Here is a 17,561-nt window from a genome sequence, read left to right as displayed (position 1 = left end):
GCTGTCTTGTCTCTTTGGAGAGCTGTCACTGGACATTTTAATTTTTGCCATTTCCTGGGGAGATGGGATGACTCTGGTATTCTGCGGTTAGTTCTCCTAATCACGTTTTAGCAAGTGACTCACTTTAAAGAGGGTGTCTCTGAGTAGTCGTCTTTTTTGAAAGAGTACTCACTGGATTCAAAAAATAATTGATTGCTTGGGGCTTAAATGATCTCTGTGCCAAGCCTTTAATGTGACATTGGTTGGAATACTATCTCTTAGACTGATGGCTTCTCGCCCAAATAATACTTGTCTGGTGCCAGTCATTTTATAGATTCATTAATTACGTTATCTGAAAAGTGAATATGTGAAGAGTTGCAGGCATATCCCAGAAAAGAAGACGAGAATAAATCATGTCACGTGTGTATTCTGAAAATACCTGGCAACTGCTGAACCGTTTCCATACGTGAGAGTGAAGGCAGGAATAAACTGGGATGATTTCCTCTGGAGGGATGAGTAAATGAAGTAACACCCCAGAGCTGAGCCGTCAAAGCAAAATGGAGGACCAGCAGGGAGGCCTGCTTCGCGACGTCCTTGGGAGAGTACCTGAACTTAAGACTTCTTGTTTTTCTTATACGGCCATCCAAATAAGCCTTACTCTTTGATTTTGTCTTTAGACTTTGATTTTTAGCATATCCCTGTCAGCTGAAAACGGCATTTACAATGACACTACCTGCGCCTCCCTCACTGCCAAAGACCTGTGCAGCCCCCTCCCGATTCGCACTCTGCTCTCCTCCTCCTGCTCCCCGCTGAAATGTCTCAACATCCCCCACCGCTGCCTTACACCACCTGAATTCGGTCGCTAGTCTTCTCCTCAAAACACCTGTGTGTATGCCTGTCGGGTAGAAAAGGCCAGGCGCTGCCAGCTGGGGGGTTGTAGGCCTCCTCTGTGAGGAGAGGTCAGGCCTGCCCCTGCCAGACACAGCCGGTTCCACTCAGCTCCAACGGCCCCTCTACAAGACATGGCTGAAGGACAGGTCTGGTAATTTAATTTTGGGTTTAGGGTTATGTTCTTGGTTGTTACAAGCTTTGTATTGGATCTTGGACAAGGCGCTTACCTCCTGTTTCTTACGTTGCCTCTCCTTGGAGCAGAGAGTTATAACACCTCGCACCCTAATTAGTCTTCAGGGTAAGGAGAAAACTTTACTGGAGAGTAATTTTCTGCCTGCCTGCTCGTGGTTCTGCCGAAGTGCATGCGTGCTCTTCAGCATCAGAGTACATGGTGCTAAATGGAAAATGACTCCAATATTTTGCGGAGAAAGGCTATAGAAGTGTAGTTATTCATGTGGGGATGTGAAATGTGAGCTGATGCTACAGTTCAGCTGATCAACGTGTCTTTTTTTTTTTTTTTTCTGTATCAGCCCTTGATAGTAGGTCATCCCAGATGTCTATCTGATGGTGAAAGTTTTGTGTATCAGCGTGATATACCACATTTTCTCTCTTTGATGAAGTGTTAAAAAATAATGATGTATTCTCTCCAGAACAGATTAGGAAGTCTGAGGGTTGTATTACCTAATGTCTGATACTTTATCTGTTATCCCATATTTACATTCATACATGTGCATTGCCTCCTCAAAGCTTATTTGTTCTTCCTTGCTATCTTTTTTTCTCTAGAAATATCGTTATCAAGATGAGGACGCTCCACATGATCATACTTTGCCTCGATTAACCCACGAAGTGAGAGGCCCAGAGCTTGTTCATGTGTCAGAGAAGAACTTGTCTCAAATAGAGAATGTCCATGGATATGTCTTACAGTCGCACATTTCTCCTTTGAAGGTAGGATTGATATTCACTGTGGCTTTAGTCCTCAAATACAAGAAAACACATAGCGTGAAATGCTTTGTAAGCTTATTTTGCTGTACAAACAGACAAGCTGGTGTTTGAAAGATATTAATGCAGTTTGATTGTCATGTGATGGGTTTGTAAGGCTCGCTGTAGTGTAACAGGTGATGGTTTAGTTGGCAAAGCTTTCTGTTGAGATGTGAGCTTTTTGCTTTGAGTGAGATTTTTGCTTGAGCAAAAATCATTCCTGTCAAATGAGCCTGTTTTTTCTGTACATTTGAGAAAGGAATAATGCAGGTTCTTGGTCTCAATATCATGGTGATTTTGGAATGGCACACTTCCCTTCCTGATTCTCCTTGTTCAGAAATTGAAAAAAATACTGTAAATGTAACCATCTGATGGGATCCTAGTTATTGCATCTCTCAAAAAGCTATATCAAAGTCATAAGTTATGCCTGAAAAGGGAGCTCATTTGCCACTATTCAGATCCTTACTACTCAAGCACTTGCTGTTTTCTCTGGGTTTTGCCGCAATTCAGAGCGATGTAGAAACATCTCTCTGTTAACTAAGGCAACTATTTATAAGATATAAAATGTTTTTCTGTATGTGTGTCTGGTGTCCTCTGATATACCTTGCTGGGCAAAAAATATTTATCTTCATGGTGAACCTGTATTTTAACCAAAAAGAAATCCATTCCTGAAAATTACATTTGCTCTTTAAGACTGCAATAGTTTGAAGACGTTCCTAAAAGTTCTCTAATGAAAGGAGCATAGATGGAGTGATGAGCATAATGGCTTTCCTATTTTGTTTTCCACTAGCAGGGGAAGGGGAGAAAAAGAAGAATATTTTTTACTAGAGGTGGTGATGTTCTGGATAATGGTTTTATTCCAGCAATTAACTAAGCAGCAAACAAGGCAGATGGGCTTTGCTCCTTCTGGTGCTCAAAGCCTGTGAAATGGGCATCACTTGCCTAGCAGAGTGATTATAGTGCGGTTACAAGTGAAAGGAAATGTTTATTATTAAAGATTGATGTGAATGCAGCTGGTGTTCATTGAGCCTTCATGGAATAGCCATGTGAATTAATCTTTGTCCTCTGCTCTTGTTGTTCCTGTGTGTAGTTTGTGTATCATTTGTCTTTTCATGTTTTAGCAGCTTTCTGGGTTGCTTACCTAACTTCTACTGCAGAAGCCAGCAGTATCAAGCAGTGATATATCTTATTATGCTGAAGTAGATCAACTTAGTTATTTGGAAGGGATTACCTCCAAGTAGCCTCTGTGTAACCCCAGGGGACAATCGCGGACAAAGCAATTTCTTCCCTGGAAGGGAAATATCCCTGCTCCTCTAGGGTTCCTTGAGTATTAAGATTATAGTGGTGCTTCTTATTGATGAATAAGTCAAAAGCAGATATTTTGCTTCACAGATGGAGCCTTTCAAGTAAGGCTGGATGGTCCAAACTGATAATGTAGTAATGATGATGAAAAGCTTATTCTGAAGTCAGGTGAAGGGTATTCCCAGATATCTACAGTTGCCTTAAAACAGCTCTTAGTCTAATTTGCTCTTGTGACAGAAGAAAATTGTTTTTTGCTGCTGGTTTCTGAAGTGATGGGAAGAGACAAGCTATATAGTATTTCCTGTTGGAAATAAGTGTCTTCTGCAAGTTCTCTCCTCAGCCTGAGGATTTATTTGTCCCTTTCCTTTCTTTCCTTCAGATTCACAGTGTCTCAAGTCTGCCACTTAGTAGTGTCTCATGCCCGCCACTTGATCTAAATTTAGTAATTTGTCTCTTCAGATGGCTTTGAAGTTCCTGCTTGCTTTCTTCTGCAGTCTATGTCCTGTCTTTTAACCTTCAGTAGAGAATTAGCTCAGGAGGCTGGAGTAAACCTGCTACAGCTCGTGGCACTGTGGTACCCTTCCTATCTGAAATGCTTGCTTTGGATTCACTTTAGTTTCTGGGAACTGACCGAAATCCCTGTTCAGAGGCTTTTTGTGACGGTGATTTCCACAAAGTTGAGAAATAGCATTACAAACTCTCCGAAATCCAGTCAGAATTGGTTGCTGTCTTGAATTATAGACTTTCCATCCTGTAGTCTGATATCATTAAGTATTCCGCTCTCTTCTCAGCAGTATTGTGTAAACATGGCTGCACTGAATAATGGCTAAGCCTGAGGCATACTGCCTCTCAACCCATAGCATACCTTCCTAGGGAAATGTAAAATCCTGTTGTTTAAAGATTTGCTGGTTAAGTGTGTCTCCAATTTAAATAGTTCATTGCCTTGCGTGAGAGGTGGAACTGCTGGACTCCTGCTCTGAGGATATATAATAAATGCTGAGGTCCAAATACAGCCTGTCAACTCTAGTCTTAGGAGTGAGAAGACACCAACAATTGCAGTGGGATAAAGCTGTCGGGGAAACTCCACCGAGAGCTGTTTGCACTGGAAAGGTTGACTCGTTCTGCCCCAGTTTTCAAAATACAGGTCAGAGCATTTGGTGCAAAGGGAAAATGTGTGTAAATGAAAGTCATAAGTTTGCTTGTACCAAGAGAGGGATCACATCACCTCCTGTGTGTCACTAGGACAGTCTGTGCCCAGCCACCCACCCGGCAAGCACGTTGTGTGAGCAGGGGTGGCTGTCTGGCTGCGTGGGGTTAAGTCATTGCCTGATTTTGCATTTCGCTGCCTGAATTTCACAGTGGGGTCTGCAGCACCAGGGTGTACCTCTCAAAGAATTTTTGAGGCAATCTTTTGTGTTGTAGCAGGGCTGCAAAATGCCCTGATGACAGGATGATTTGCCCAATATTTTTGTTTGAAATAGTACCATAAAAGAAAAAATGTCTGAGCTTAAAAATAATCTAGTTAAGATGCTTTGGAACCAAAGTGTTGTCCCAACGCCAAGCCACATATCCATCTTAATCGCATCACTGTTCCTAAGTGGCTTGTGTTTGGCAGAGGAAAGAGTTGCTTGTTTCCATACATTTGTGTTAATTTGGAAAGAAATCTGCAAAGATCATGCAATCAGAAAACCACCCTCCAGAGTGCTTGTTTCCAGCCCCTACAACTGACCAGTACCCACAGCCATCTCTAGAAGCCACAAGTGTTATAACTTGTCAGTACAGGTAGACTGTTTGCTACCATCACCCTGCCTGTGCTCCCGAGTTTCCAGTGAACATCTCGGTGTGCATCTGTAAGCCAGCTTGACAGCTTGAGCACAGACTCGCATCATTACAGTTACAAGTTTTGTGGATGGTTGAAGTTTAGGCAGAGAAACCATGGGCCTGTCTATAACCCTGTGTACATCTCCAAGTAAAACATTCCAGGGATTCTTGAAAGACTTTCTAACACTCAGGATAGAAGGATTCAGCCCATCGTTTTTGAAGACATGTGTGATTCAAAAATGCTTGACGTGGTACTGTGTTGCATAGAACAGATGCATCTTAAATTTGATATCAAGTTGCTGTGTACAAATTGTTAAAGAACTTGGCTGTAATTTCATATTCCAGATTATGTGGTTTGATGTAGTCCAGAAATATCCTAGTGGAACTTGTCGTTATTGGTTACTTCAGAACTTTTTTATATAAAGAGAATTTTCTCTAATAACCTTATACTAGTTTTGTGTGATGAATAATCAGAAATCTGGTCCTCAGCCATTCTGAAAATCTCTTTAAGACACTCAGATACTGATTATGATAAATACTGTTTAGGAATGTGAATAGTTTTTCTGATATTGATGTCTTGTTATCTTTCAGGTACCTAAAATCTAGTGTACACTAGCCAAATTACTTCCTTTCAGAAGATAATAATGAGCAAGAATAGTTGTGCTGAAAACTAGACCCTCTTTTCACTGTGACTTTTATTTTTGTAGCTTCAGATTTCTTGTATGAACCTTACTTTTCCACTTTTCTACTACTTTTCTTCCTGTAGCATTTTCTGTACACTCAACTCAGTTCTGGAAAATGCTTAATTTTAGAAAGTTGCAAACTTCTGTTAAAGGTTGATCTACTTATTAGTGTGGAAAAGATAAAATTTGCAACAGCTTCAGCAACCTTGAATGTCAAGCATTGAAGTTTTAAAGGAAGTTTTCAGTTATGTGGCTGTACTAACATTTGGGAAAATGCTACAATTTGAGAAGTTTTGTGAAAGAGACACTTAACATATTAAGATGATAAATGTTCTTTGCAACTTATGGGGGTGATGAAATTGTGTTTTATTAATCTGTTAAAGGAAAAAGTATGTAATGTAAGGAAAAGATAGTTTAATAATTTTCTTGCACTTTCCCTCGTTTGACACTAGATGGTGCAGTAAGCTCAGAATCCTTTGATCTGCAGCTCTAAAGCTCCAGTGACATGCTGTGGAGGTTTTCCTTATACGGCTTAGAAAGTGCTAATTCAGTAAAAAATGCCTTGTTAGAAATTAGGACCCTTCTGAATCCCTGGTGTGTTGGGAAATCTGAATACAACACAACCGTACCTGAAATTCAGACATGCAAGTTCTGTTTCTAAATTAAACGTGCCTCTCTTTCCCTTCCTCCTAGGAATAGAGCTAATCAGTGTTCATTAAATGAACGATAACTCTGGCTTCTAAATTAACCTTATTAGTATTATTGCGATGTTAGATTTCTTTCTGTTTTCAGTATATTCCACTTCCTTTAGATCAACTTAAATGTAAAAATCCATGTAAGGATCTTGCATCTCCTTGGTTGCCCGAACATTTTAAGTACCAGGCTATTCCATCTCCATTTCCTAATTTAATGCAAGCTTTGAGTGTAAGCATCCATGGCAGTTGTGCAAAAGCAAGTACCCAGGTCAATTACTGTTATTATCTTAGCAAAAGATATTTTTAAACAAGGAAGTTCAGAAAAACCTCTTCAGTTGCCTCCTCTTTGATGGCCTCACTTTCTAGAAGGGAAGGAGCCACTCTGGATGTTCCTCCTCCTCTTTTTGTCCCAGGGTGCTGCCCTGCAGCGTAGCAGGGCTGCTGACAGCTTACAGAAAGTCAGGATTTATGGAATGACTTTCCAGTGGAGAGAGGAGAAAAACCATCTCCACGTGGAGCAAATGAGCAATTTGTTTGCTCAGTGGTCTCCAAAGTTAAGGTTATACATGAATCAACATTTGTGCAAATTGCTTTTCAGAAGGAGCTTTGCTTCTCCCACCACCACAGCACGTTGATTCCATTTGTTCTTTTCCCTGATGATAGCAAAAGCCCCTGTCTTACCCATACTTGAGATTCTCTGTACCTAGTGGGGAAAAGATGTTTTGTTTCTGCTCCAAGCCAGATCTCTCTCTTTCCTAACTTCCATGTTCTGATGAGTATGTAAAGAGTCCTTTGCATGCCTATCATTCTTCTTTTTATACACCTGTGTGCAGGAAGGTCATTCCTGGGAAGGTTCCTGGAATCTGGCACACCCTTTTTTCTGTCTTTAATGAAACAGCTTTTTCATCATCTCTGAAGCCTACCGTGTCCAAGCATGAGCCAGACCTCACTACAGTGAGGCTGTGGTTGTCCTGCTTGTCTGACAAATTAACAAAGAAAGAGGCTCTGAGGATGAGCCTAGACGATTAATTAGTCTGTGAAAAATGTCTTAGCCTGAGCTTCCTGGAAACTGTCATAAAGAGTAATTTTTTTGTGTGTCTAAAAATGTAGATTAGGTAAGAGCTATTTATTTCATGAATTAACATCAACTTCAATAAAAAATGAGTTCTAAAGATAATTTGGATAAATAAGGTCAAAACATTCTATACTTTTTTTTTTTCCCCCAAAGGCAACAGTTCAATTTCTCAATTCAAAAAGTTTGGGGACAATTTCTTTACTATTGAATATTGTATAAAATATTGTTATGCACTGGTCACAGGTACTGTGAAAACAGCAAACTCCAAGACTCTCATGGTGTTGCAGTGGATTGCGTGAGCTGTAGATTAACTCAAGATGTTGCTGCATAGAGCTGCAAAACAACATTAGAAAATACACTCAACAGGCCTGTGTAGCTGTTTTAAATGAGCAATTGCAGGAAAGTCCTCTGCTCATGTAATCGTAACCACCTCTAGCTACCAAGGAACTAGATTTACACAGGAAAAGCTGGTTGCTGCAGCTTTCAGCATTACCATAGCTGATACTCCTGTGTAAATATAATTCCTAGTGCTTTTGGGGGGATCATCTAACTGTGATAAGAAACCCCATTTATTTTTTCAGAGCTGCTGAACATCCTTAATTCCTATTACTGGGGAAGAGCCCTATGTTAGAGCTGAAGTTCAGATAGGGAAGAGAACAAGATAAGGCTGAATTTGTTTTCATTTCTGTTGTTCAGGTGTGACAAACAGTGCCGTAGCACAGGCTTTTCTTCCAGAGCAAACATGCTGCATTTCAGAGGCTCTTAAGAGCCGTGGAGGACTGTGAGAGGCTGATGCTTTGTTATATGTCAGGAACAGAAGTCTGAAGTTTTCTCTTGCAGTTACAAAATTAATTGGGGTTATATAGAGGACATATTAATGTATGCATGGATATATTAGCAAGCCGTCTAAAATTTAATCTTGCATCCTTTTCTTTGCTTACACTGACTACATTTCATAAGTATAGCTAATCTGCATGAAGCATTTTTTTAGCCTCAGGCTGGCTCAGCCCAGTAGCAATGATCTTATAGTAATACTTTTGATCGCTGCCCTGGTAGCTTCCTAGCTTTTGTGGGTTGGGGTGTTGTCTCCCCCCCCCCCCCCCTCCTTTTTAATATGCAGTTATTGGCAAAGCCCCATACTGCAGTCTGTATCCGTTAGTGAATTCCACTGAATATTCAGTAGGTTGCTTCATTAAGTTACAACACTTGTTACATGTTTAATCATGTACTGCTTTTCTCTTATCTCTTACTGTAATAGCAGATAAGCGTATATCATAGATCTGTATCTGTGATCTGTGTTTTTTAATATAAAAATGCAATCGGATTAGAAAGAGACAAAGGAAACACACAAATGTGCCTGTGCTTGTTCTTGCTCTTGGAGAAGTGGCAAAAGTAGCTCTGAATTTTTATTTTATTTCGTTATGTTTCAAGGCAAAATAAGCAGCTTATAAATTAGTATTCTGAAGAATATTTTGTGTCTCAGTTTCATGTGGGCAGGAATGTCTTCCATTTTTGCAGTCCTGGTCTTACTCTAAAGAAAGTGCTAAAATGGTGCAGAATTTGAATGTTACAGTGAAGAATAGTTACTAATGAAGATTGGGGTTTGGTTTTTGTCATTATAGCCAAGTCCATTGTTTTGTGTGCTTTGGTTTTTTTGCCTTGGATCTCCGATTGATGGCTTTCCACATGATTTATGTTGTTGCAGACAGTATCTTGTTATCTTTCTAGCTTCTGACACAATTAAAAAGAAACCAAATAAAATTGCTTCTGTCAGTGGGTGATTTAATTGGAGAAATCTCAGCAACTTAAGGTAAACCTCAGGCATTGCAATCCTTTATTTTTTGGCAAAATAAATGATGGCCTCTGATGGACACAAGCAAAGCAAATTGTGACAGCATCTACTAGCCCATTATATGTTGTTAGATTTGCCTGAAGAATAAAGAAAAGACTTTTCAAAGGAATTTGAAAATAGTTTCAGTCTGTGGACACTGTTTACTTTATATGGGCCTCCTAGGTATTGAAGGTCTTTTCAAATGTTAATCTGAATTGCAGTTTCAGGAGACTTTCTGTTCTTGATCTACTGGGTGCTTTATCCATTAGTATTAATTAGCTGCTTTATCTTTTATTCTTTTCAGATAGTAAATTTTTCCTCAAGGATAGTCTTGCTCCTCAGTCTTATTTTTTGGAAAAAATGTCATATATATTGCAAATATTTCTGGCCATGTCTCATTTATAATCAAGAAAATGAGAGATTCCAGGAACCCCTTTTTCTCCTTGTCTTTTGGTAATGTTTTGCATAGTACTAGTTACTTCTTACTTCCCTGTAATCCATTGAGCTTTTTTTCCCGTGATGTATTGGCCATATGAAATACTGATAGAATATAAAATAAACAGAGAGAAATGTAGTATTATAAAGGTGGTTTTTTTCCCAGCTGAAATAAATGAAATCTATCCAATAAATCCATGGAATCACTACTAGATGCTACAAACATAAGATTTGTATGTTCTCTCAGTTCCTTTCTTCGAGTCTAGGAGTACAGGAATATCAGTATATTTGTAAAGTACCTGTAATGATGTTTGCCACCTTTCCAAACTGTTTTGTGACCTACTGATGAAAAGTGCAATAAAGCATCTTGGCATTATTAGTCAGACTGTAACAGGAGGGATTTTTCTCGGAGATGTCAGACAGGTTTAACACCAGTTGTTTCCCTAAGCTCAGTAGCTGAAATGCCCTTCTGTCAGACTTCAGCTACTACTGACACTTGGGAATGTACTCTACATTTTAAATGAAGCATTAAACTGCCATAATACCTTTTCACTGAGGAATAATTCACTTGCTCAGTACAAGATATACGCGTTTATACATCCAATGATGTGACACATCAAAAAATGTTCTGACTTTTGTCAGCATCAGGTGTAAAAGTACAGAGCAGAAGTTTGCAGTTCCAGAAGCTCTGTTTGGATGCAGCCTCTGGATGAAGAGGACAGAAGGTGTTTAGTCAGGCCTTATGGAAGAGTATCTTGGCAGCCTGACTAAGAAGCGCTTAAGCTAATACACATTTTGTTTCCAAGTGCTTCCTTTTTAAACTCCTGTTTCTCGTGGCTCTTATTTCATCTTACTGTAATTGTGGACTGTGGAACTGTGGAAAAAAAAAAACAACAGAATTTCGGCATTTAAAAGAAAAAAGATCTTTCTGAACTGGCTATTATTTTCCAACTCTTTTCAAGAATCTAGTCTAAATAAGAGTTTTAGAGTATTATTGTGTAACATCTTGGTATCAATAGCTAATTGAGACTTCTCAGAAAGCTTTTTTTAAATGGAAAATGCTTTTTGCCATTTGGTTCCCTTCAACATATCTATTTCAGCAGGTCATCTTACTTGCTTTCCAATAATCTTTTAAAGACAATATTGCCACTGAAGCTGATGCAATTGGGGAAAATGTTAAAAAATAGTCAGCAGGCTTGATGACTCAGGTGACTTTTTTAAGATCTGCACTGTTTACTAACTTGATTTCCCACGGTACTTCTTGCTGTCTTTTCCATTCCCATGCTATTGTTTTTCTTTTCTATAGTTAATCAGTGTACCTTTTTCTTGTTACTTTTTCTGAATCTGAATTACCTTCAGGATCCATTCCTGTATTTCTCCTTTAGGTATTTCTTCATTACTCTTCTGTTATATCCATTCCTACACCTACACATGGATCTTGTTCACACTGCGAGCCACCCATGAAGACCAAGTTTGTGCCAGGTAGCTGGTTTTGGCTGCTTTGAGAGAATAGGAGACATGGTTCTCCCTGTTTCCCTTTTGTCATACGTGGTATTTGTGAATAGTTTGTGTTATTTCTCTTACTACTGGAAGGTTTCTTCACCCACAAGCAAAAGCAATATGAAATACACTTGAATGCTATCAAGTCCAGTGGATCACAGTTGCCCACTGAAATGGCAGCACTCTGGCCAGCTTTTATTCTACTAAGACTTACAGAAACTCTGAACCCCAGTAGATGCAACTGATTTCTTCCACCAACAGACTCAAGCACACCGAATTGCATCTGTTATCTTCCAAATGTGAACAGAACATACCTTTTACATACATAAGAGCTAGAAGTTATCTTTTTAGGTTAAAATGTGTTATGTGAAATGACCGCATTCTCAAAAAAAAGTATGTAGTTGTTTGGTGGTTTTTTTTTTTAAAGCCTCCCTTCCACTACAGTTATAATATCCATCTGCCTGGATTGCTGCATTGGATTTAATCAGCACTTAGTGGTTTAAGTTTGTGCTTCCAAATAAAAAAATTAATTAAACCTGATAATCGACTTAATAAAATTATTATAATTGATAACATGACATTGGGAAGGCTGAAAAGAGTAATGGTGTTTTCAACAAATAAAGAAATTTCTACTTTGAAGTCAGTGTCACAAATTGTGTCTTTGATCAGGTAGATGTGCAAATGCCAAGCAGGGAAATAGAATTTTCAGTGATAGTACATAGCATGTGAGTATAAAGGCTTATATTAACTACTGGGAATTGGCCAAAATAGCTTAAAGTTAACAACCTAACACTCTAGGAGTGTTAATGTCATCAACCAACCTCTGAAGACCATACTTGCGTCCAATTTCCCGTTCATATTGCTGCTGTTTCTTTAGCAGTTGTTAGGCAGTTGGTTTCCTTTACTATTTTGCAACAAATCTGCAAACTGAGCAGATCTGAACTGAATTAGAGGTTTCAACTGAAACTGGAGTATTTGCCTAATTATTATGTTCATAATTTTACTTCTGTTTTGAAAAGGCTTTTTTTTTTTTTTCAGTATCTTGGAGATTTGGTATTTACTTAAGGCAAATGGGAATGAGTACAGTAAAGTGCAGACAAGGGTTGTACTTCACTAATAGCTGTAATGTCAGAAAAACTAGCTCAAGCAATCTGTTAAAATACCCAAGACAGGTTTCCATTTCTGAAAATGCTGTTTACCTACACTCTCCTAAAGATACTGGGATTAGTGAATTTTAATCCTGTCTCTATTTTGGAGTGTAAACTAGGCCACAAGGGCTACTAAACACTTATACCTCAAAGACTAATAAAGAAATAGAGCTACATATATAAAGGCAACAATCAACCAGGCAGAGCATCACACCAATATGTTTCTGTACAGTAGACAAAGTGTTAAGCAAAGCAGTAGAGAATCAATATGTCGGCCTATTATTTCTATTGAAGAAGTAAAGTGTTGGGATTCCTCTGGAAAACTTAATTTGCTTCCCCTATTCTCCTTCAGCACTTCACATACTGGGAATTTCCACATTATGCCTTTGGAGGATGTGTGTGTCTGTGCTTAGGGGGTGTATCTTCCTCATTTGGAGAGCTGCACAGTTGAACTCTTTTTACAGTGTAGCTGCAGAGAAACAGGATAGATATGTTTCCCAGTACAGATTGATCTTTCAGAGCAAAATTACTTAGAAACTACCTACTCAACTGGACTATAGAGCCATTGGAAACGTACAGCTATGACTTCCCATAACTTTTCATATACTGACTTTATCACCACACCTTTTCTTCTCATACTTTCTTGCTGAAGTGGAATGACTCAGCAGCTGAGTTCCTATGCCAGGTCATTATCTTAAACCAGGGGGGATCTGAGCCAGTTTGGAGCTCCATGAAATGCAGCGGGGTGGAGAAACAGCCTGAGGAATTTGCAGTCCTGGCTTTGTCCATTGTTCTTTTCCTGTCTCACTCTCATTGTCTCAGTTTTTTCGTTTCTTGCTTCTGGTACAAGATTTTTGTAAGAAAACGTATTTTACAAATCGTTAAGTGTGAGGAACCATGAGAATGGAGGTTTGCAGTCAGTGGTTGAAGTGCGCATAGGTATACACAGCCGGGGAAAAGAGGAGCAAACTGTTAAAAAGATAAGGGGGATATTTGAAAATATTTTTAGAGTCTATATTTTGCTACCTGACAGCCTGATTTGACTTTGTAATTCTTTAACTGCTCACACCCAGACCATTGCTATGTCTGCAATGTTATTTAAACATATTTCTTTTGACAGTATGGTAACATTAGGGGTGAATAAACTAGAGTATCTGCCATAAACCTGGTATCACAGCATGCATAGAGATCATCTCACCTTTTCTGGTTTTTAACTCAGTTATAGCTATCTTAATACAGATAATTCTGGCAATTGGAACCCAGGTTTTACTCAAGTTATTCAATTAAGCTGAAATTGCTTGTAATGTAGTACCATAATTGTAGCAGAGGCATCATTGGAAGATGGTAAGTAGGTGAGATGCTAATTAAATTCTTCTGAACTTCAGTAATTTAATATTCAAAGGAGGCTGAGCCCATGTAGTAGCTGCTCACTGCATTGCTACTGGGGATTACAGAGGAAGAAACTTTAACAAAAATAGCAGCCTCCAAATGATTTTTGCTGGACTTGTCTGACTGAAATTTGGGGTTTGTTAGTATTGCTCCACCATTCTAGATACAAACACGGCAGGTCACATCCGTCTGTGGGTGAACTCTCTGCAGACTTCAGTAAGATCATATGTGGGTGGATAAGTACAAAATTTTCCCAAACACTGCTAAACCTGGGGATGATGGTTGTGTTTATATATAATCTTGAAAGCTGGATTCTTTTATATTCAAGCTTTTGGGAAAAGTAGGTTTCAGCCTAATTTAAGCAGGAATACAGCTCCCTTTGATTTTCAAAGGACTGTAAGCCACAAACTCTTTTAAATTCTTTTTGAGAATCTCATCTGATAATAAAATGAGAGGTGTGGGAGAGGATGAAATTCATCCATTCTTGGAGTCATCTTCCTGTAGCATAGCTCAGATTGTCTTATCTTTGCTACATCAAGATTATTGACCAGGTTATTAGTGCAGTCCTTCCAGCCCCCTGAATACATCAAAGCAAATATTCCACTGCCCTTCTCATTATAGCTATCAGTAATGATCTAAGCAAGACTGGTCCGGAGATTCCTCCCTAGATGCATATTCTTTCCAAGCCTCTTAATTCAATCTGAATGATGATGATGATAATTTAGGTTATAGTATTACCCAGGGGCTATGATTGTAGTGCAGGGTTCCATTGTCTTAAGTACTACACAGACACAGAAAAGCTTAAATGCTGTGATATCATGGAATTGCCAGGCTAAAACCAATACAAGTGAGCAGAAATTAATTGGAATCCCTGTATATATTCAAATTTCATCTTCTAATCTATCTACTATAATCAAATTATATCTACTTTTTAACTATTGTACAATTCCTTTGCAATTTCTTTAGCTAGAGGTGTTCATATCTCGAGGCTGAATTATAGACCAGTGCTATCTTGTTACATTTATTGGCTTTTCCCCATTAGCAGTGTACTGATGTTTTGCGTCTCACTGAGTGAGAAACACACGGACAAATATGCAGATTTGGGGGGAAAAAAAAAAAAAAAAAACAAACCCAAAAACCAAACAAAACCCACCAAACAAACCTTTGTGTTAATTGAAAATGGTTCTGAGAACAGAGTCCCTTTTTAACTAAAGAGACCTACACAGGAAGAATCTGCCATGATTGCCCAATGTAGAAATTAACCCCCTAACTAACATACCACCACTTACTTAATGTGTTAATTAATTAATGTCCTGGATTTAATTATCCACATGTGTTGAACTGAGTTGATGAGTGTTACTATACTTTCAATTAGATGGGGTTTTCAACATAATTTTCATCATAATGGTTAGTATAAATGAGTTTTCTTAATTATGGTAGAGTGAACGCTTCGTTAAGAGGCTTGAGATGTAGTATAACAATGTTTGGCACATCTCTGTGGGGACCCTTTGTTCACAGGGACACCCATCTCCACCACTTTTCTCACAAACTCTGCTTATGTTTGTTGGCCTACTAGGTGTGATATTGAAGACCTATGATAGGTAGATGGTCTAAGCCAAATTCTCCATAATTTTATTTATCAGCAGATTATGGTTATTATTTAGTAGTGTGTTTAGTGTTCTAACACTCTCCGCCTTCTGGGAGCACTGGTGGAGGCCATCATGGTGTACTGTAATTCTGTTCTCTGGCAATGTCTTGGGGACTGCAGTGGCATTTGAACCTGTGGTAAGATCTTAAGAAGAAATAAGTTAACAATTTGCTATATAAAATCAAAATCCATTAAGGCAACGCTTTATGCAATGTCAAAATGCAGAATTTGCAAATAGTCCTTATACTCTGGAAATGCTTTCTCTTCCCCCAGAATTGCCTGTTTGCTTGGGCAGGCAGTGTCTTTCCTGGCTTCCCTTTCCCTGTAAGACCTGTGGTCTCCTGAATGACTCCTCTGGCAGCTGTTTGACTGTGGGGAAGGAGAAGATTCACTTGCTGAGGGGCACGGTGGCTACCCAGAGAGCTGCATCTTGTGGCCGAGTCTGTGGCAAGAATGAGCATTTTGAGAAAAAAGATAGAGAAGACAGGAAATAATATTCTTTATGCTTTTAATCCCACCCCCATCCCCAATTTAGCCTTTCTATGCCCGGCATCTACCAGCTCATACTTCACACTCTTTTTGCAAATATTACACCACAAATAAAGGCAGTGAAAGTGCTGGGGGCATTGGACAATGGTGTTTTGCATTGCTAACATTGCTAAAGGACTAATTAGTGTAGGTGCAGTGCTAGACGATGTTGACTCTGTGTATTTGTGCTGTATTTCATCCAGTCTCATCTATTTTTCTGAAGTGTTAAGGTCTTAGAGTAGGAATCTACCACCCACTTATCCTCCTTTTCTTTGCTTAGCCTTGGACTATCAGTGTCAGCACCTCTTTTGCAGATTTGGGAGGGTTGCAGGGGTCCAAACCGCTCAGAGCTCCCAGATCTGTGGATGTGCGTCAGGGACAAAACCTGGTCCTAGAAGCAAAGAACTGTATCTGCTTGGTACAGTCTGTTTTCCAGAGATACAAGTAAATTTGCAGTTGGGGTGATTTAACTCTAGATTTTTGAGAGTTGGTGGTATCATATATTTGCAGAAGAAAAAAGTAGACAAAAATCTTTCTCTCTTACAGGGAGTATTAATTATATAGAATAAGATGGCTGATGGGTAGTTAATAAAAATGTGCAGTATCACAGCTGTTGCATTCAGAGAACTGGATGGCAGCAAATGTTTATCTGCCTTTTAAGAAACACTAGGGATGATCTTGGGAATTACACATCAGAAAATCTGTGCCAGATACTTTTAATGAGATAAATATAATGGGATTGGAACAAACAGGAATAGCTTCTGTACAGGAAAAACAGGTTTCTTTTAACTTAATGGAATCTCTGATAGCGTCAGTAAATTAGTAATAAATGGAAAAGAGGCTGAAGTAATTTATTTGTACTTACTAAATAACTTTGTCAAAGTCCCATCACTCTAAGCCACTAAGGAAAGAAAATATTTCTGAAAATAAAATGCTAGGGAAGATTAGAATGTAAGTGATAAAAACAATCGAGAAAAATGAATAGACTATTTGTAATATGGCAAAGGGAAGCTAAGGTTATTCTAAGACAAACTGGACTGGTGAAAGTCTATACACATTTTGAAATCTGTCCTAGACTGGGCTATAGAAATACAAATATTGTAATTATTTATGAGGGAAATATCTAGACAGGCACAGAGCAATTTGCAGATGGCATAAAATTACTCTGGATAGTGAAAACAAGAAAAAGCTGTAAGGCATTTCAGATGAATTAAACAGATCTGGAAGAATAGGCAGATGATAAAATTTAATTTTGAAAAATATACATATCTACAATGGAAAGGGAAATATAAATTACTCATACTTAATTAACTGAATGTTTTAGAGATGGCTTATAGCTTTGTGGACAAATCTTTAAGACCAGTAGTGACTGAATTCACTAAGCAAAATGTTTACTTTTGCCTCCTTCTCTGATTTTCTTCCCCTTTGGTCATCTTCAATCAAATCTGAAAGAGGTCAGTAGTTGAAAAGAAATTCCTATGACTTCCATAAAAAGAGGTAACTAAATAGAGGAAAGATACAGCATGAACTCATCTGGTATTAGATACCAGTGAATTAATGCAGGTAAGTATGAGAGGTGGCAGAGTGACAGATAAAGAGAGGAAGTGTGAAATTTCCACTGCAGCAGAAGCTTCTATTGGAGCTAACACCTTATGAGA

General features: G+C 38.7%; 1 protein-coding gene across 25 annotated transcripts in view; it reads left to right on the top strand.

Annotated features, from left to right (window-relative positions):
* DLG2 (discs large MAGUK scaffold protein 2) overlaps positions 1–17,561 on the top strand; it is a 1,026,767-nt gene that overhangs the window by 457,869 nt on the left and 551,337 nt on the right. For all 25 annotated transcript variants that reach the window (XM_030042410.1, XM_030042403.1, XM_030042402.1 and 22 more), the window contains one exon: positions 1,654–1,815. In XM_030042410.1, the coding sequence (XP_029898270.1) occupies positions 1,654–1,815 (162 nt within the window). The remainder of the gene's footprint in view (positions 1–1,653; positions 1,816–17,561) is intronic.

This window comes from Aquila chrysaetos, chromosome 19 (assembly GCF_900496995.4).
Source record: "Aquila chrysaetos chrysaetos chromosome 19, bAquChr1.4, whole genome shotgun sequence".
Classification (NCBI taxonomy): Eukaryota; Metazoa; Chordata; class Aves; order Accipitriformes; family Accipitridae; genus Aquila; species Aquila chrysaetos.
This window is presented reverse-complemented; position numbering and strand designations above follow the sequence as displayed.